Source organism: Jaculus jaculus, chromosome 7 (assembly GCF_020740685.1).
Source record: "Jaculus jaculus isolate mJacJac1 chromosome 7, mJacJac1.mat.Y.cur, whole genome shotgun sequence".
NCBI lineage: Eukaryota > Metazoa > Chordata > Mammalia > Rodentia > Dipodidae > Jaculus > Jaculus jaculus.
This window is the reverse complement of record NC_059108.1, coordinates 53869377-53890850: the sequence shown is the minus strand read 5'-3', so window position 1 is coordinate 53890850 and position 21474 is coordinate 53869377. Positions and strand designations below refer to the sequence as shown.

General features: G+C 37.6%; 1 protein-coding gene across 5 annotated transcripts in view; it reads right to left on the bottom strand.

Annotated features, from left to right (window-relative positions):
- Mms22l (MMS22 like, DNA repair protein) overlaps positions 1–21474 on the bottom strand; it is a 184142-nt gene that overhangs the window by 92287 nt on the left and 70381 nt on the right. For all 5 annotated transcript variants that reach the window (XM_045154267.1, XM_045154269.1, XM_045154268.1 and 2 more), the window contains one exon: positions 4065–4574. In XM_045154267.1, the coding sequence (XP_045010202.1) occupies positions 4065–4574 (510 nt within the window). The remainder of the gene's footprint in view (positions 1–4064; positions 4575–21474) is intronic.

Sequence of the window (21474 nt, the reverse complement as noted above, 5' to 3'; positions counted from 1 at the left end):
TCCGTTAAGCTTTGCTAGTAAGCGCCTTAAGCACTGAGCCATCTCTCCAGCTCTAAACAGCAGAATTTTGTTTGTAGCACAAGAAATGAATTTTAGGTGACTAATATGGTGCTAATAAATATTATTAAAAATATAATGAGGGGTGCTGGAGAGATGGCTCCGTGGTTAAGACATTTGCCTGCAAAGCCTAATGCCCGGAGTTCAATTCCTCAGTACACACATAAAGCCAGATGCACTAAGTGGTACAAACATCCATAGACCATTTGTAGCAGCTGAAGGCTCTGGCACATATATTCTCTCTGTCTCTCTTCTCTCAGTATGCTTATAAATAAATAAATAAATAAATAAATAAATAAATAAATAAAAAGGTGAATTACTTGCCTCTACATCTCTGTTCATTTTGCTGATACATGAGCTTTGCAGAATTATTGAAACAGTATCATAAGACTACAATAAGCAATTCTTAATTTAGTTCAAAAAGTAAAAGCAATTAGAGATAAATGACAGTAATAATAATTTCATTTTTTCCATTTTCCTATTGATAAAATGATACTGTTTAGTTAGGGTTCAGATGATTATAAACTACCCTAAAAGATGTCTTCAGTGTAAGCAAAAAAAAAAAAAAAAAAGTGATGTTTCCTTTTTTTCAACTGTATATAAGAATAGGGACAGGCATGGTGGCACAAATCTTTAATCCCAGCACTTGGAGGCAGTAGGATTGCCATCAGTTCAAGGCCACCTTGAGACTACGCAGTAAATTTCAGGTCAACCTGGGCTAGAGTGAAACCCTACCTTGAAAAACCAAAAAGAAAAAAAAAAAAAGGAATAGAAAAGTTGACCCTCTTCAGTGGGATTATTTGTATTCACTGTGGGGTCATGAGTGTACCAGTCAGTCTCTTGGCAAGGGAGCAATGCCTAAGGATGTTCCTTCCCACCTATGGCTCTTATATTTCTCACGCTTCTTCTGCAGTGGTCCTAGGGGTGGAGGAAAGGGCATATAAAAGTATAATCTGGGAATGAGGAGATGACTCAGCAATTAAGGCACTACCATGCAATGTTAAACAACCTTTGTTCGAGGTCACCCTGAGACTACATAGTGAATTCTAGGTCAGCCTGAGCCAGAGTGAGACCCTACCTCAAAAAACCAAAAAAAGAAAAAAAAAGTTTAAAAAAATGTATTTTAAAAGCATAACATTATAAACAACATAGATATTCATTATCAGAAATTGAAAAAATAAAATTTTGTGTATGTATATAATGGAACACTAAATATGCATTAAAAAGAACTAGATATGGGAAGGAAAGATGGCTCAGCAGTTAAGGGTACAGACAGCCTGGATTTAATTCCCAAGTATCCACATAAAGCCAGACACAAAAAGGGGCATGTGTGTCTGAAGTTCATTTGATTTGCAGTGGCAGCAGGTCCTGGTGCAGCCGTACTTTATCTCTTCAGAGAGAATTGCTACTATGGAATTTGGTATAAAGGTTCCTTTAAAAATTAAAAACTGGGGCTGGAGAGATGGATTAGCGGTTAAGTGCTTGCCTGTGAAGCCTAAGGATCCCGGTTCGAGGCTCCATTCTCCAGGACCCACGTTAGCCAGATGCATGCACAAGGGGGTGCACGCGTCTGGAGTTCGTTTGCAGTGGCCGGAGGCCCTGGCACGCCTATTCTGTCTCTATCTTCCTCTTTCTCTCTGTCTGTCACTTTCAAATAAATAAAAATAACAAAAAAAAATTTAAAAATGAAAAACTGGGCTGGAGACATAGATTAGCAGTTAAGATACTTGCCTGCAAAGCAAAAGGACCCAGGTTTGATTCCCCAGTAACCATGTAAGCCATATACACAAGGTGGCACATGCGTCTTCAGTTCATTTGCAGTAGATGGATACCCTGGACCTATTCTCTCTCTCAAATAAATAAGATATTTAAAAAAAATGAAAAACTAGGGGCTGGAGAAATAGTTTAGCAGTTAAGGCATTTGCCTGTGAAGCCTAAGGACACAGGTTTGATACCCCAGTACCCACATAAGCCAGATGTACATGGTGATGTATGCATCTGGAGTTCACTGTAGTGGCTGGAGGACCTAGCACACCCATTCTCATTCTCTCTCTCTCTCACACACACACACACAAATATATAAAAATATATTTTTTAAAAATGAAAACCTGAAGTAGTAACTATCTGATTCAGTTATACTACTCCTAGGTATATTCTGGAAAGAAATGAAGTTAACATAAAAGGGAACAGTTGAAAATACAAGTTCACAGTGGCATTATTTGTAATAGCCAAGTTATGGAATCAGTCTTGGAGTCCATCCACAGATGGAAGAGAAGGACGGGGGTGGTGGGAGGGAGAATGAATGAATATGAAATTGTTTAATTTTCTTATATTTCTATTAACTATTCAAGGGCTTTAAGATTCTTGCTTTAATATTCTTAGAACTGGGAACAAAGGGATAATTAGTAATAAAAACTCTGCCTAAGCCTGTACAACTCAAACTAGGAAACGCAGAAACACACAGAAAGCTAGGTCAGATCTGGTGATGTGTGAAAACATGGGCAGATCAGAATCAAGTAAATTAGATAAGTTACTAATACATTTGGTAATGAATACATTTTTTTTTCTTTTTCTTTTTTTCAAGGTAGGGTCTTGCTCTAGTCCAGGCTGACCTAGAATTCACTATGTAGTCTCAGGATGGCCTCGAACTCAAGCAATCCACCTACCTCTGCCTCCCAAGTGCTGGGATTAAAGGCATGTGCCACCACACCCAACTATGAATACATTTTTAAAAATTAAAATTTTGCAAATTTCCTTTTCTAGTGTTATACTGGGAGGAGGGAAACAGACTTCATTAACTGCAAACATAATTTCAGATAAAATAACATCTCTAGATTCAATTTCTAGCCAACTTTTCAGTGACAATAACTATGACTAACTACACTGAGTAACAACATCTAACGTATTAAAAACATTTACTTGAAAGTTATTTTTAAAAAAGGGGGGGTGACCTGAAGGCAAGAAATAAAACTACAGTTTTTATCTATTCTTAACTTTGAGTATATCTATACATTAACTCATCTGTACAATTTGGATGGGCTGAGAACGTTAGCTCTGCACAGGTGACCTGTGACAGAGTAAGATAGTTAAGGGCTGGAGAGATAGCTTAGCGGTTAAGGTGCATGCCTATAAAGCCTAAGGACACAATTTCAATTCTCCAGGTCACACATAAGCCAGATGCACATGGTGGTACATGCATCTGGAGTTCTTTTGCAGTGGCTAGAGGCCCTGGTGTGCCCATTCTCACTCTCTCTCTCTCCCTCTCTCTAACAAACAAACAAACAAATAAATCTTTTTAAAAAAAGAATAAGACAGTTCATTTCAGAAGGAAACACTGGAGGCTCTTGAGGCTATAATTATTTTTTAAACATTTATTTATTTATTTGAATGAGTGTTAGATGGGGGGAGGGAGACACAGAGAGAGACAGAGAAAGTGGCTGTGCCAGGGTCTCCAGCCACTGCAAATGAACTCCAGATGCATGCACCACTTTGTACATCTGCCTTAAGTGAGTCCTGGGGAATTGACCTAGGTCCTTTGGCTTTGCAGGCAAGTGCCTTAACTGCTAAGCCATCTCTCCAGCCCTAATCAATTTTATATTTAAAAAAAATTGAAGAAAACAGCACAGTGTGGCTAAAACCATATGGAAACAAAAGCTCATCAAAGCAATGGTGGACTTGAGATCAATATCCTGCTTAGTCTACTTTGCAAATCTCTTCGTAATCACACACTTTTCCAAGATTTAGTAGGACAGAGATATGTAAAAAGCAGGGGCGTAGGACTGCACCACTGTTCTCAGTTTACCTCACTGCTGGTGTCTGCACATACAACTGAAAAACGAATGATCAAATGTCAATACAGTGGCTCAATAAACTCTTCCTTCTATGTTCAGAGTCATAGGCCTATTAAGAAGAACTTTAATATAAAACCAACATAGTGATAATGTAAACCAAATTGAACAGTTAGCACAATATTAGAAAACATACAATGAAACAAAACAAAAACATACCTGACTCTGGCCAGAACAGCTTGTAGAAAGTTCAACACTGTCCTAACCTCAGATTCTTGACAGGCTGGCAGAAGCATACTGAATCCATCATTAAGCAGACTCTCATGAGAAGGATACAAACAATAGCTGGTCTCAAACACTTCTTGGACACCATCGATGTAGATGGAAAGAAGTATCCAGAGAGTATGTCTCTGTACCATCTCATCATTCTTAGATACCAAGAATTCCTTTGCTTTCTCTCGGAACTCACATGAAAATTTCTCAGCCAAAACACTAATGTCCAGATTTTTCTGAGCATATAAAAGAAGAAATGCCATTTGACCCTTCCACACAAGGGCTCTGTGAGATGACAGACAGGCAGGCCTGAGGAAAGTCAGGAGGTCTAAAACATGACTTGCTACATCTTCTACCTCTGCAACAACTGCCAGCAGTAGAAAAAGGTGGAAAAAGTTCTGCAGACCAACTTCGGTGAGTTCTTCCATTCTTTTTTGATGAAATTTAGAATATATTCTGTAAACAAAAAGATAATTTAATAAATTATCCCATTAGCTAAAATCATCTTTTGAAAAGAACTTTCCTTCAATATTCAGTTTATTATTATAGAGTGTTTGCTAACAATACTTATCTATTTGGATGTTACCCTGTCACTTTTTCTCCTTAGACAAAAACTTCACACAATAGGCTTTGCCTACAAACTTCCAGTAGACTCAGTGACATTTGACAAAACAGCTATTTTCGTGTTGTTCATGGTTTTTCCTATACTTTTCATCACCTTTCTTTTCTTATTTTTGCTAGCACTTAACAAAGAATATATGCAATAATTTGGATCTCAAATGCTCTCCAAAAGTCCACACAGTCTATACAACAGTGGGAGGTTATTGGGAGGCTGTGGACTGCTTAAAAACCCAGTGAGTCACCAGCTCCGTCCTCAACTCACTCACTTTTTTAACCTTTGCTCCCTATTAATAGGTGAAAGGTTGGCTCTGCCATAAGCTCTCTCACCAGGATGTGCTGCCTCATCCAAAGCACCAAGGCTGCTAAAAACTACAAAACAGGGCTTAGCGGGTAAGGCATGTGCCTGCCAAGTCAAAAGGATCCCGATTCAATTTTCCAGAACCCATTTAAGTCAGATGCATAAAGGAGCGCATGCATCTGGAGTTCGTTTGCAGTGTCTGGAGGCCCTGGCATGCCCATTCTCTCTCTCTCTCTCTCTGTCTGCCTCTTTCTCTCTCAAATAAATGGATAAATAAAAATATTTTTTAAAAAACTACAAAACAAACTTTTCCTTTTTATAAACTTATAGATATTTGTCATAGCAACGGTAAGTTATCAAAACATGTAATCTCTGAAGGAAAATGATGTGCTCTCACAAAAATCTCAACTAGACAGTTTTCCACACAACAATTTTACTTCAACCTTTTTTCTATCCATGCCTCTCAGAAAGACTTGTTCTCACCTTTATATGTTTAGATAATTCAAAGTACTGGAATATTTTTGCCGACTTGCAAAACTATGAGTGCTCACATGTCTAAGATTACTAACAAGAAAATTTCTCACCAATATTGCTCAAACTAATAATTTATGTATTTTTCTTTCAACAATAGTGAAGGGTTTAGAATTGAAAAACTTTCATTTTGAAATCTTACATACAGACTCTTGTGTTTCACTATTTCTACAATTAGTTATTCAGAACAGAAATAATTAAAGCTCACGAGAGGTTAAATATTTATTTACAAAAAATTCTAAACGTTCACATGTCCCAGAAAATGAAGATCTGTTTATCACTGTTTCCCTTACCATTTTCAATACAATGGTTGACATAGAATATTTGCCTAACACATTAAGTGAATTCCAATGATTTTTATTAATAAGATTCTAAATATTGTCTTCCATAATAATATTTAAGAATCAAAGCTAAACAGGAAGACAAGAAAGAGGAGACAGGATTCAGCCCAGCAGTAGAGCACATGTTCATAGGGCCCGAATTTGATCTAAGGCAGAGAGGGAAGGAGTGACAGAGAAATAAAGCAAAGAAAAGAACAAAACAAATAGAAATGAAGCCATTGTTTGAGCCACATAATTACTGAAGCTTTAATAAAGAAGTTGTTTAGCCGGGTGTGATGGTACACACCTTTAATCCCAGCACTTGGGAGGCAGAGGTAGGAGGATCATTGTGAGTTCGAGACCACCCTGAGACTACAGAGTGAATTCCAGGTCAGCGTGAGCCAGAGTGAGGCCCTACCTTGAAGCCCCCCCCCCCCAAAAAAAAAAATAAAATAAAATAAAAAGAAGTTGACTTGTTAAACTATACTGTAAATTTTTAAAAAATTCTTAAATTCAAACGCTATAACTTATAAGAATTATTTATTGTAGGGAGCAAATGAAAGTTTCATTAACTGATATTATTGTGGAATTTGTTTCCATGTATATACAGTATGCATGATGTGGTGTATGCAGATTTGAATACCCTAAGTACTGGATGTTTTTTATTGTGTATTTCCCATATGTGGAGTTTCTCGTTGGAGCTAGAGCTGGAGTTTTTTTGGCTAGAATCTTCAAGCATTTCTCTAGTCTTTGCTCATAATAAGACTGGGGTTTCAGGCACATGGGTGGCCATGCTTACATATTTATGTGTGTGCTGGAGAATCAAATCAGGGCAAAAAAGGTCCCCATGCTTTTATGGAAAGTGTTCCTAATCTGCTGATCCATCTACCTAGCTCTATTTTGTTTTATGAGACAGTGGCTAAATTATCCCAGGCTGGCCCTGAACATGCTAAATAGTAAAGATGATTTTGAACTACTGATCCTACTTTTTCTTTTCTTTTCTTTTCTTTTTTTTTTTACTTTGAGAGAGAGTGTGGGATAAGGGAGAGAGGGAGAATGGGCATGCCAGGACCTTCAACCCACTGTGAACAATCTCAAGGCACATGCACCATCTTGTGGAATATGTGTGACATTGCATACTTGCGTCACTGTGTCTGGTTACATGGGACCTTAAGATTTGAACATGTATTTTTAGGTCTTGCAGGCAAGTGCCTGAACTGCTAAGCCATATCTCCAGCCCTGATCCTTACTTTTATCTCCCAGATAACATGGGTTAACCATCACACCATGCTGATGATTCCTGAAAACCAAATCCCCTGAACAAGTATTCTCTTCTGAGAGTTACCACCAAACAAGAGCAAGTGGCAGACAGTGGTATGCTCCACTAGAGGGATGAACAATTAAAAGGGCTAATAACAAAAAGAGGAGAAGAGAAAACAAGTAAAAAATATATTCATTAAACAAAGAAACCAGAATAAATGAAAGACACAGACAGAAACAATAAAAACTGACAAATATAACCACAGCAGAAATGAAAACAGAGAATATGCCCTAAATCAGAGGAATACTACTCTTGTCTGATTCTGCTATGTTCTGATCAATTCTCATTCAAACAAGTAGCACTTAGGCTCATAGAAAACAAAACCTAACTTATTAGCTACAAATATGTAACAGAGATGGCTTTTATTTCCAAATAAAATTAAAGCAATATATTACATAATATTACAATCAATTTTAGCCAAAATGCTAATACTTTTCTAATAACCCCCTCTTCTTTTATTGTTTCTGGTTTTTTCAAGGTGGGATCTGTACACCAGGTCAACCTGTAACTAACTCTGTAGTCCAAGGCTGGCCTCACACTCCAGCAATCCTCCTACCTCTGCCACTCGATGCTGAGATTAAAGGTGTGTGCCACCATACCCAGCCTTTCCTAATACTCTTGTACTTAACATGTGTAATACTAATTTTCAGTATTGATGGATTTTTAATTTTATTCCTTACTATAAGACAAATAATAGTACTGCACAACTCCACCTTTTATTAACAAAACACATTTCATTGTGTAAAGACTCTAACCACAGGCTAACAAAAAACTAAAATAGGGGGGCTGGAGAGATGGCTTAGCGGTTAAGCGCTTGCCTGTGAAGCCTAAGGACCCCGGTTTGAGGCTCGGTTCCCCAGGTCCCACGTTAGCCAGATGCACAAGGGGGCGCACGCATCTGGAGTTCGTTTGCAGAGGCTGGAAGCCCTGGCATGCCCATTCTCTCTCTCCCCCTCTATCTGTCCTTCTCTCTGTGTCTGTCACTCTCAAAAAAAAAAAAAAAAAAAACAAATGGGGAGCTGGAGAGATGGCTTAGCGGTTAAGGTGTTTGCCTGCAAAGTCTAAGGACACAGGTTTGATTCCATAGTACTCACGTAAAGCCAGATGCACAGGGTGGCACATGTGTCTACAGTTTGTTTGCAGTGGCTAGAGGCCCTCATGTGCCCATATTCATATTCTCTCTCTCTCTCTCAAATAAATAAATAATCTTTAAAAACAAAACAAAAGCTAAATAGGGAACCCTGAAGGAACTTGTAGCATTATGACCAGATCTGAGACTTCTGGCTATGAAGCATGTACCAGAGAAATGGACACCAGTAGCCTGATCTTCCAAAGGTAAACTTAGAAAACACATATCCAATGGCAAAGGATGCCAAGAGTCTGGGAAGAAATGGGAAGGAGTCCAGACAGAATTCAGTATTCAGACTAGTTAGGATATCCTGCATCTCCAAGACCCATCTTCAATACCCAATGTCATTTTAGCAGGCCAGCTCAGCCCCCAACTCTGTTCTTGACCTATACTGCTTCCCCAGCCATCCCATCGTTGTTCTCTCCTTTTACATACTCCAGTCTGGACTGCAGTGTCTCTGTTCCTGGAGATGGGAATGTTCTACATTATTTGACAGCATATCTTTATCCCTTTTCAGTTGACCTATAGCCAAAACTATTTTACCTACCATGACACACACACACACATTATTTTTTGCTTCATGGTTCCCTCTTCTATTTATATGTCTCTTCTACATTGAATATTCCAATACAAACCACTAGTCTTATGCATTTTTTTTATTTCTTCTCATATCTATAATAATTAATAATATATTAATACACATAATACTAATAAAGTACCTTTACTTTCTAGATTGGCTATCATTTAAAGGGTGAATGTTTTGTAGGTAACTATATTTTCATAGTGGGTCTAGCCTTGTATAGTGACCACTGCTGTAGACAGTATTCTACTCTCAGGAGAGGACTAGGGATAAAGCCCTGGGGGACCTGACTACCACTGACAGAGAAGAAAACAGCATTTCAATCTAATTAAAATCTAGTCCCTCCGGAACATTGCAAACACTTCCACTAAAAGGAGACCCTTGCAAATGATCAAACTCCTGGCACAAGCCTCAATGCAAAAAATGAAAGTAATATAAAAAACCAAGATAACATGTCTCTTCCAAAATCTGCCAATCCCACAGTAATGGCCCCAATTGGGAAGGACTTGCACAGAATTACACACAATAAATTTAAAGAGAAAAAAAGATGATCAATACTTTCAAAGAAGTGAAGAAAGATATGAATAAACTTCTGTATGAATTCTAAGAGAATGTCAATGTAGGCTATGAAAATGGAATTCAATACAGAAAGAGCAATAAGTAAGAAAAAACAAACTTAAAGACCAAGGATATAGCTCAGTGGCAGACCCTAGCATGTGCAAGGTACAAGGCCCTGGGTTCAATATGCAGTACCTAAAAAAGTAAAAAATTGAAACCTTATGAGGCTGGAAATTAAAAATTCATTAAGTTAGAGCCAGGTGTGGTGGCACATGCCTTTAATCCCAGCACTCAGGAGGCAGAGGTAGGAGGACTACTGTCAGTTCGAGGCCACCCTGAGATTGCATAGTGAATTCCAGATCAGCCTGGACCAGAGTGAAACCCTACCTCGAAAAGCCAAAAAAATAAAAATAAAATTCAGTTAAGTTAAATAAAAACCTCAGTGGAAAGCCTCACTAATAGAATGAATCATAGGGAAAACAAAATATGACATGATAATAAGGTAGATATCAAAATGGATATCAAGGCATTAGGACAAAGTAGAAGAATCAGTACATTCATTTAAAGACAATAACAATTTTTAAAATTATGAACAGAACAAAAAAGATCTATGAAAAAACCCAATATATGAATTAGGGGTATAGAAGAAAAATGCCATGAAAAGGCACAGAAAATACTTTTAATAAAATATGGCAGAAAATGCCACAAATTTAGGAAAAGAAAAAGCCATCTAAGTAAAAAAGACATATAGAACATCAAAAGACATGACTAGAAAATAAATGTTGCACACATAGCCATCAAAACCCTAAATACATAGAGCAAAGTGAAAGCTGCAAAAGAGAAACACTAAGCCACATAAAAGTAGAGACAAAACCAAACAGAATAGTAATTGATTTGTCAACAGAAACTTTAAAAGAAACAAGAGCATGGAACAATGTATTTAACGTTCGAAAGACCATAAATGCCAACCTAGACTACCAAATAAACCAAAACTATCTGTCATGATAGAAAATGAAAAATATTCCATATAATAGCAAACTAAAGGAATGTATGACCATTATGCCAATTCTACAGAGGATACTAGGTTTTCCTCAGTCTGTAGAGAATGAAAAATAGACCCAAGAGACTTACTAAAAATATGATGCTTTTGAATGTGTCAAGGAATATATATGCATATATATCCATAATGTTCCAAGATGATGTAATCACTAGTAACCCCCAGAATTAAAGTAACATGATTACTTCCCTTGATACAACATCACCCACCTCAGATTGAAGGAATCAACCCCAAAAGTCCCTGGCCAATAATCAGGAAAGCCTGAACATAGAGAAGATAAGCTCTAAACCGACACTATTTTAATTTCTGTCACTGAAACCTTAATTCTCTTTCATTTCCAATAAACTTGACTCATCTGATGACCCAAGAAGAGTGAATGCTACCTAGACAAAACATAAAAATTACACAAGGAGGAAGGATAAAGGGATTGCAATTTAATTGTAAAATATTAATAAAAGTCATTCCGTTTAAAAAGAAAAGAAAATGAAAAATATTCCATATAATAGCAAACTAAAGAAATTTATGACCATTATGCCAATTATACAGAGGATACTAGAAGGTTTTCTTCAGTCTGTAGAGAATGAAAAATACACCCAAGAGACTATACCCAGCAAAATCATCTTTCAAAATTGATGGGGATATAAGGATATTCCAAACAAACACAAATCACAGCAACTCATGACAACCAAATTAATACTATAGAAAATTCCTAAAAGAAAACAATGCATTTTTGAATGAATATTGAGTCACTGAAGAAATCAGGGAGGAAACAAAGAATTTTCTGGAAAGTAATGAAAATAACACAACCTACTAAACTCCCTGGATACAATCAAGGCAGTCCCAAGAGGACAGTATGAGTATGGGTATTCAAAATTCTGAAAAGTCTCAACCAACCTAATGATGCAACTTAAATTAAGATGCTAGGAAAGCAACATGAAGACAATCTCAAACCCAGAAGATACCATGAAATAATTAAGATCAGGGCAGAAATTAATGAAGACTAAAAGAACAGTTCACATACAGAACAATCAACCAATCAAAGAGGTAGTTCTTTTTTAAAAAACTTAACAGGGGGCTGGAGAGATGGCTTAGCAGTTAAGGACCCATGTTCATTCTCCACATAAGCCAGACTCACAAGGTGATACAAGAGTGCAAGGTCACACATGTTCACAAGGTGATGCATGCATCTAGAGTTCAATTACAGTGGCTAGAGGCCCTGGAGTACAAATTCTCTTTCTCTCCCGCCCTCTCTCTCACTCCCTCCCTCCTTTACCCTCTCACAAAAAAAAAAAAAAAAAAAAAAAAAGTTAACAGGACTGACAAACCCCTAGCCAAACTGACCAAACAAAAGAGAAGAGCCAAACAAATAGAGATATTACTACTAACAGACTCTAGTGATATCCAGAAGGTCATTAGGGAATACTATGGAAGCATATATTCTAGTAAGTGTAAAAACCTAGATGAAATAACACTTATCTAACTGTTTCACAAAGCAGAAAGGGAAGAAGACTAACAAACTCATGTAATAAATTCAGTATTCTCTGATATCCAAAACTGGATAGAGACACAACAAAAAATGTATCTATAGGATAATGTCTCTGATGAACATAGAAGAAAAAATTATCAACAAAATATGTACAGACAGAATTCAAAGAAACATTAAGAAGATTATACATCATGACCAAGTAGATTTCATCCCAGGGGTACATGGTTAACTTAGCATATGCAAAATGAAAATACACAATTCACCATATACATAAATGAAAAGGACAGAATCTCCGTAGATGCTGACAAAGTTCAACATGCCTTCATGATAAAAGTTCTGGAGCAATTAGGAATAGATGGAACACACTTCAAAATAATAAAGGCTATTTAAGACAAATCTATAGCCAGCATTATTCTGTATGGGCAAAACTAAAACCTTTTGGAAGAAAATGGTGACCACTGTCTCCACCTTTTAAAAAATATGTATTTATTAAGAGAGAGATGAGGGGGAATATAGGCACACTAGGACCTCTTGATTCTGCAACTGAACTCCAGACACATGCCATTTGTGCATCTGGCTTTACGTGGGTACTGAGGAATCAAACCCAGGCTAGCAAACTTTGCAAGCAAGTGCATTAGCAGCTGAGCCATCTCTCTAGCTCTCTGCACAGTTATTTACTATAGTTCTCAAAATCTTATGTAGGGCAGTTAAGAGAAGGACATAAAAAAGATAAACATCATGAAGGAAGAAATGTAATTATTCCTTTTTGCAAAAGACTTGATTCTATATTTAAGTGACCCTACATACTCTTCCAGAAAACCAATAAACTAAACAAACACTTTCAAGAAAGTTGCAGGATACAAAATTAACACATGATAATCAATAGTATTCATACATTACAATAATAAAGTTACTAAGAAAGAAAGTAGCTCATTCACAATATCTCCCAAAAGAATAAAGTACCTAGGAATAAACCTCATGAAGAATGAGAAAGGCTTCTACAAAGGATACTTTTAGACACTGAAAAAATAAAATAAAATAAAAAACAGATGCTCCAAAGACCTGCTATGTTCCTGGATTGGCAAAATCAGTATTGGGAAAATGGCTATACAGCCACAAGTAATACACAGATTCAGTGCAAGTCTTATCAATGTTCCAGAACTAGAAAAAATCTAGCTCAGATGGAAACACAAAAGAACATACATAGCCAAAGCAAACCTAACTATAAATATCAATGCTGCAAGTATTACAATTCTTGATCTAAAAGTATACTAACAAAGACAGCATGATACTGGCACAAAAATGACCTACAACAGAGAAGTAGGAAATAAGCCCACATAGCTATGGTAACCTAATTTTCATTTAAGGCAGCAGAACACAATGAAATGAATTCTACCTACAGAAGAATGAAATTAGAGCCCCATCTCTCACCCCACACAAAAATCAATTCAAAAAAGACCAAAGACCTTTATGTAAATCCAGAAATGCTGAAAAATACCACAGAAAAACTCAGGCAATACTGTAGTAATTACAGGTATAGGTAAGAACTTCCTGACCAGGACTTCAATAGCATAGGAAATAGTCCCAGGAATCAACAAATGGGACTCCATGAAATTAACAAGTTTCTTCACAGCAAAGGAAGCTATCAGCAGAGCAAATAAGAAGTACATACACTGTGAGAAGATCTTTGGGAGTTATTCCTCTGACAAAGAGTTAATAACAGAAATAGAAAAACCTGCAAAAACTGGGCTGGAGAGATGGCTTAGCTGTTAAGGTATTTGCTTACAAAGCCAAAGGACCTAGGTTCAATTCCTCAGAACCCATGTAAGCCAGGTGCACATGGTGGCGCATGAGTATAGAGTGCATCTGGAACCACTGAAGGCCCTGGTGTGCCCAATTTCTCTCTCTTTCTCTCTCACACAAATAAATTAATAAAAATTTTAAAAAATTGTTGAAAACTAGCTGGACGTTGTGGTGCACACCTTTAATCCAGCGAATTTGAGGCCACCCTGAGACAACATAGTGAATTCCAGGTCAGAGTGAGACTCTACCTTGAAAAACCAAAAGAAAAAAATAATAATAATACTGATGAAATGTAATTCTTTGTATGTCAAACAAGCATAAAATAAAAATTTTAGGGCTGAGAAATGGCTTAGTAGTTAAGCGCTTGCCTGTGAAACCTAAGGACCCTGGTTTGAGGCTTGATTCCCCAGTACCCACATTAACCAGATGCACGGGGGGGGGGGGGGGGGGGGGGGGCATGCATCTGGAATTCGTTTTAGTGGCTGGAGGCCCTTGCATGCCATTCTCGATCTCTCTGCCTTTCTCTATCTCAAATAAATAAATAAAAACATATTTTAAAAAATTTTAAAGACTGTATCAGGGCCAGGCGTGGTGGTGAACACCTTTAATCCCAGCACTTGAGAGACAAAGGTAGCAGGATCACTGGAAGTTTGAGGCCACTCTGAGAATACAGAGTGAATTCCAGGTCAGCCTGGGCTAGAAGGAGACCCTACCTTAAAAAACAAACAACAACAACAACAACAAAAAGGACCATTATCGAAAAGATTACTCACCATGTTCAACATAGCTTCACTTCATAGATGTAGAGATAGTTCAACATATACATCAATTAATACAATACATCACCTGAAAAGACTCAAGGACAGAAATCACATGATCATCAATAGATGTAGAAAAGGCCTCTGACAAAATCCAGTATCAATTCATGACAAAAACCCTAAAGAGACCTGGAATGGGGATAACATAACAAAGGGCTAACACACACCAAGCTGAGAAAACTAAAGCATTTCCACTAAGATCAGAAACAACACAAGGGTGCCTACGCCCATCATTCCTGTTCAATATAGGCTTGATATCTTAGCTAGATCAGTAAGACAAGTAAAAGAAGGGGGGGGGGGAAGGGTATAAATAAGAAAAAAAATCAAATTATCTTTATTTGCAGATGATTCGGTATATGAGACCTTCAAGACTCTACTAGAAAACTTCTAGAGCTAATAAACAATTTCAATAAAGTAATGAGATACAAAATAATTAAAATGGATAGGGAGATGACTCAGTGGTTAAAGGCACTTGCTTGCAAAGCCTGCTGGTCCAGATTTGATTTCCTAGTACTCAAATAAAGCCAGATGATGCACAAAGAGAAGCTTTCCTATTTTTAAAAATAATTTTATTCATTTATTTATTTAATTTGACAGGGAGAAAGAGGGGAGGAGAGAGAGAGGGGGAGAGAATGGGTGTGCCAGGGCCTCCAGCCACTGCAAACAAACTCCAAACGCGTGTGCCCCTTTGTACATCTGGCTAACGTGGGTCCTGGGGAATTGAACCTGGCTCCTTTGGCTTTGCAGGCAAATGCCTTAACTGCTAAGCCATCCCTTCAGCCTAAGAAGCTTTCCTATATACCAATAGCAAGCATACTATACTGAGACAGAAACTAAGGTAACAATCCCATTCACAATAGCCTCAAAACACACATAGACACACACACTTCTCTTGGAATCAATGAAGTAAAAGACAATGAAACTTTAAAACACTAAAGCAGTATATTGAGGAATACTCTAGAAGATTGAAAGCCTTCCTATGCTCACAGATTGGAATTAATATTGTGAAAATGACCTTCTTACCAAAAGTTATCAAAAGATTTAATGCAATCCCCATCAAAATTCCAGTACCAGCCGGGCGTGGTGGCACACACCTTTAATCCCAGCACTCGGGAGGCAGAGGTAGGAGGATCGCCATGAGTTCGAGGCCACCCTGAGACTGCATAGTGAATTCCAGGTCAGTCTGGGCCAAAGTGAGACCCTACCTTAAAAAAACAAAAACAAACAAACAAAAAAATTCCAGTACCATTCTTCATAGGAAGAGAAAAAGCAATCTTAAATTCATATAGAAGAAACACAGACCTCCAGTTAGCCAAAGTGATTCTCAGCAAAAATAGTATTGCTGAAAGGGAAAAAACAACAAAAAACAAACAAACAAAAAACTGATGACCTGCCTGAAGTAAAAGACCCTGTTGCTGAAGACACCACATGCTGCTGACATAGGACATGGAGAGAACTGGCTGGAAACTAGAACAGAACCAGTCTCCAGACAGCCCATCTAGTACTGGAAAGTGCTACATGAGCTACTTGGGAAAAGTGACCAACAATAGTGTGAGCAAACAGGGGTCTAAGCTACTCAGAAACAACCAACCTGTCAAGAAGTACATACCAGTGCAATGGTGGCACAGTCTTGGTGTGTATCCAATGGCTTACTGATTGGCTAAGAGATCTGCACAGTGGAAAGGAACCGATATCTGAAACTGGGAACTGGGTTGGAATCTTATGGAGACAAAGATTAAGCTCTCCGATGTCAAGCTCCCACTAGTTTTTGGATAAAAAAGGGGCTACATCCATCTTCTTCCTAAATTAATAACATTTATCCAATTTAACCTATGCTAACTTTACTCTCTATTGGAAAATCTGTTTTTCTTTTTCAAAAGGTAGAGAGACCCGAGGAGATAAACCACCTCTCGCATCTCAGTCAAGGCCCAGGCAAAACCACAAAGGAACTGGGGAGACAATCAAGAGGGTTGCTTTCACTGTAAGACTGACAATTAACACCAGGGTGAAGGAGACAGATGCTGAGGATACTTAATACATACTAAAGCAAAAATCCATAGGGTCCTAAGAACTCATCACTGAAGTAGACTTAAAATACACACACCATGGCACAGGTTGGGATCTCATGCCCAGAGGCACTGCCTGCCACCCCCCCCCCCCCCGACATAACTGACTGCTACTCACACAACACATAACCTACAGCCTCATGGAGAATACCTGGGGATACCAGCAACCCAACTGAGGAAGGACCCCTGCAGAATGGGGGCAGAGAAGAGGGAAAAGATGGTACCAACATATGATGCATTCAAACAACATGTTCTTAAAAAAAAAGTATTGCTGGAGGGATCATCAAACCTGATTTCAAATTTATACTACAGAGTTTTAGTAATAAGAACAGGATGGTACTGGCACAAAAACAAACACATAGGTCAATAGATCAGAATACAGGATACAGGTATCTCTACACATGCAATGACAGCCACATGATTTCTGATAAGCATAGCAAAAATTAATCTGGAGAAAAGAAACTATCAACAAATGGTATAGGGAAAACTGAGTACATAAATGCAGAAGAATGCAACTAGATTATTATCTCTTACCCAGCACAAAAATAAATTGCATAAAAATAAAAACAGATCAAGGACCTGAAACTTGGGCTAATAAAAAACATAGGGGCACACTACAGGATACAGGAAGAAGTAAGAACTTTCTGAACTGGACTCTGGCAGCTCAGAAAATAAGACCAACTACTAATAAATGTAACTTCATAAAATTAACAAGCTTTTGTATAGGAAAAGAAACTGTCCACCACTGAGTGAGGAGGTAGTTTATAGAATGGGACAAAACCCTTACCAAGTAACAAGAAACAACTCAATGAACTAAAAAGAGAGTTCTCAAAAGAAGAAATAACAAATGGCCAAGAAATAAAAGCTCAGAACAGACTAGGGATGTAAGGAACATATTTCAACATAGTAAAGGCTATGTATGACAAACATATAGGCAACATCATACTAAATGGAGAAAACTCACCACATTCCACCATGATAAGGAACAAGATAATAATAAGAAAAGGGTGTAGACTTTCTTGATTCCTGTTCAACATAGTGCCTGAAGTCTCAGCTAGAGCAGTAAAACAAGGGAAGGACTCAGGAGAAGATGAAGGTCAGAGCTGCTGTTAACTTTGGTCAGACACTTCTTCAGCCGTGGCCAGCAGTAACTGGAGAGTTATCATCACTGGTGAGTGCTGAGATTAAGGGACTGTTGTGCTCGGGAGGTCTATCACCCACTCCTAAGACTCAGGGAGTATCTTGGAGGAAGGAATGGAGGAAATGCTAAGGACCTGAGGAAGGTGGGAGACTTCAGTATATAACCTGGCTGCTGCACTGCCATACACCCAGCTGTACTGACCTTCAAGAGATCTGCAAATGCTTGGGCTCATCAACCCCTCTGGTTGAGGGACTCATGGGGTCACAGCCTTCCCTGAGGACTTGTATGAAGCTACTGGTAGTTGGGGGAGGGACAGACATTTTCTTCAGTGACATAGCACTGTAAGATGCCTTTACTCCTGTAAACAAACCTTCACCCAAACATCAGTAATCAACTCTAATACAACTCAATGGGTTATCAAACGAAAAAAAGGAATAAGATTAAAAAAAAAAAAAAAAGGCAAAGAAAACAAGCAAATGGGCCTAGAAAACAATCAGTGGTTGCTATCCTAATATCTGACAAGGTAGACTTCAGTCCAACATAGTCAACAAAGATAAGGAAGGTCACTATATTTTTATTTTTATTTTTTGTTTTTTTGAGGTAGGGTCTCACTCTAGCTCAGGCTGACGTGGAATTAGCTATGTAGTCTCAGGCTGGCCTAGAACTCATGGTGATCCTCCAACCACTGCCTCCCCAGAGCTGGTATTAAAGGCATGCACCACCACGCCCGGCCCAGGAAGGTGACTTTATATTGATTAAGGGCACACTCCAACAGGAGGACATTACAATCCTAAACATATATACACCTAACATGGGGGCTCCCAAATTCATCAAACACTATTAGAACTAAGGTCATAGATAACACCAAACACAGTGGTGGTGGGTGACCTTAATACCCCAATCTTATCAATTGACAGGTCATCCCAGGAAAAAATAAACAGAGAGGCATCTGGACTAAATGAGGTCATAGAAGAAATGGACCTAAAAGATATATACAGGACATTTCATCCAAAAGCTGCAGAATATACATTCTTTTCAGCAGCACATGGAACATTCTCTAAAACAGACCATATATTAGGACACAAAACAAATCTTAACAAATTCAGAAAAATTGAAATAATTCCTTGCATTCTGGAAACTAAACAATACACTACTAAATGATAAATGGGTCAATGAAAAAATCAGGAAGGAAATCAAAAAAATTATAGAGTCAAACAATAATGAGAACACAACATACCAAAATCTCTGGGACACAATGAAGGCAGTTCTAAGAGGTAAATTTATAGCCTTAAGTGCCTATATTAAGAAATTAGAAAGGTCGCAAGTAAATGACCTAATGCTTCACCTTAAAGCCTTGGAAAAAGAAGAACAAAGCAAACCAAAAATCAGTAGATGGGAAAAAATAACAAAGATTAGGGCAGAAATTAATGAAATAGAAACAACAACAAAAAAAAATCCAAAGAATTAATGAAACTAAGAGTTGGTTCTTTGAAAGGATAAACAACATTGATAAACCCTTAGCAAATCTGACCAAAGAAAAGAGACAAGAGACACAAATTAATAAAATCAGAGATGAAAAAAGTAACATCACAACAGATTCCATAGAAATTCAAAAAATCATAGGGACATACTATACAAGCATATACTCCACAAAGTATGAAAATCTGAAAAAATGGATGATTTCCTTGATTTATATGACCTACCTAAATTAAATCGAAATGAGATTAATCACTTAAATAGACCTATAACAAGCATGGATATCCCAACAGTTATCAATAATCTCCCAACTAAAAAAAGTCTGGACCCAGATGGATTCACTGCTGAATTTTACCAGTCCATTAAGGAAGAGCTAACACCATTGCTTCTTAAGCTTTTCCAGGAAATAGAAAAAGAAGGAATTCTACCAAACTCCTTCCATGAGGCCAGCATCACCCTGATAGCAATAAGGCAAGAGACACACATAAAAGGGATACAAATTGGAAAGGAAGAGATCAAGTTTTCATTATTTGCAGATGACATGATTCTATATATAAAAGACCCTAAAGACTCTACAGCAAACTGTTAGAGCTGATAAACACCTACAGACACGTAGCTGGATACAAAATGAATACACAGAAATCAGTAGCCTTCATAAAAGCTAACAAAAAAACACACAGAGGATGAATCAGAGATACACTCCCATTCACAATTGCATCAAAGAAAATAAAGTACCTTGGAATAAACCTAACCAAGGAAGTAAAGGATCTCTACAATGAAAATTTTAAAACACTCAAGCAAGAAATTGCAGAAGACACTAGGAAGTGGAAAAACATCCCTTGTTCCTGGATTGGAAGAATCAATATTCTGAAAATGGCAATCTTACCAAAAGCAATCTATATACTTAATGCAATCCCAATCAAAAGTCCAAAAGCATTCTTCATGGAAATAGAAAAAATAATCCAAAAATTAATTTGGAATCACAAAAAACCTCGAATATCTAAACTAATCCTGAGCAACAAAAATAAGGCTGGTGGTATCACTATACCTGATTTTAACCTAAACTACAGAGCCATAGTAACAAAAACAGCATGGTACTGGCACAAAAACAGACATGTAGATCAGTGGAACAGAATAGAGGTCTCAGATGTAAGTCCAGGTAGCTACAGCCACCTGATATTCAATAAAAATGCCAAAAATAATCATTGGAGAAAAGACAGCCTCTTCAGCAAGTGGTGTTGAGAAAACTGGATATGTATCTGTAGAAGGATGAAAATAGATTCTTCTCTCTCGCCATGTACAAGAATTAAGTCCAAATGGATTAAAGACCTTAACATCAGACCTGAAACTCTAAAACTACTGGAGGAAAAAGTAGGGGAAACCCTTCAACATATTGGTCTTGGCAAAGACTTTCTGAATACAACCCCAATTGCTCAGGCAATAAAACCACAGATTAATCACCTGGACCTCATGAAATTACAAAGATTTTACACTGCAAAGGACACAGTAAAAAAAGCAAAGAGGCAACCTACAGAATGGGAAAAAATCTTCACCTGCTATATATCTGATAGAGGATTAATATCTAGGATATACCAAGAACTCAAAAAGTTAAATAATAAGGAACCAAACAAGCCAATCAAAAAATGGGCTATGGAGCTAAATAGAGTTCTCAAAGGAAGAAATACGAATTACATATAAGCATCTAAAAAAATGTTCTATGTCACTAGTCATCAGGGAAATGCAGATTAAAACTACATTGAGATTCCATCTCACTCCTGTCAGATTGGCCACCATCATGTAAACAAATGATCATAAATGTTGGCAGGGATGTGGAAAAAGAGGAACCCTTCTACACTGCTGGTGGGAATGCAATCTGGTTCAGCCATTGTCGAAATCAATGTGGAAGTTCCTAAAACAGCTAAGGGTTGATCTACCATATGACCCAGCTATAGCACTCCTAGGCATATATCCAAAGGACTCATCTCATTTCCTTAGAAGTACGTGCTCAACCATGTTTATTGCTGCTCAATTTATAATAGCTGGGAAATGGAACCAGCCTAGATGTCCCTCAACTGATGAGTGGATAATGAAGATGTGGCACAATTATACAATGGAGTTCTACTCAGTGGTAAAGAAAAAAGAAGTTATGAA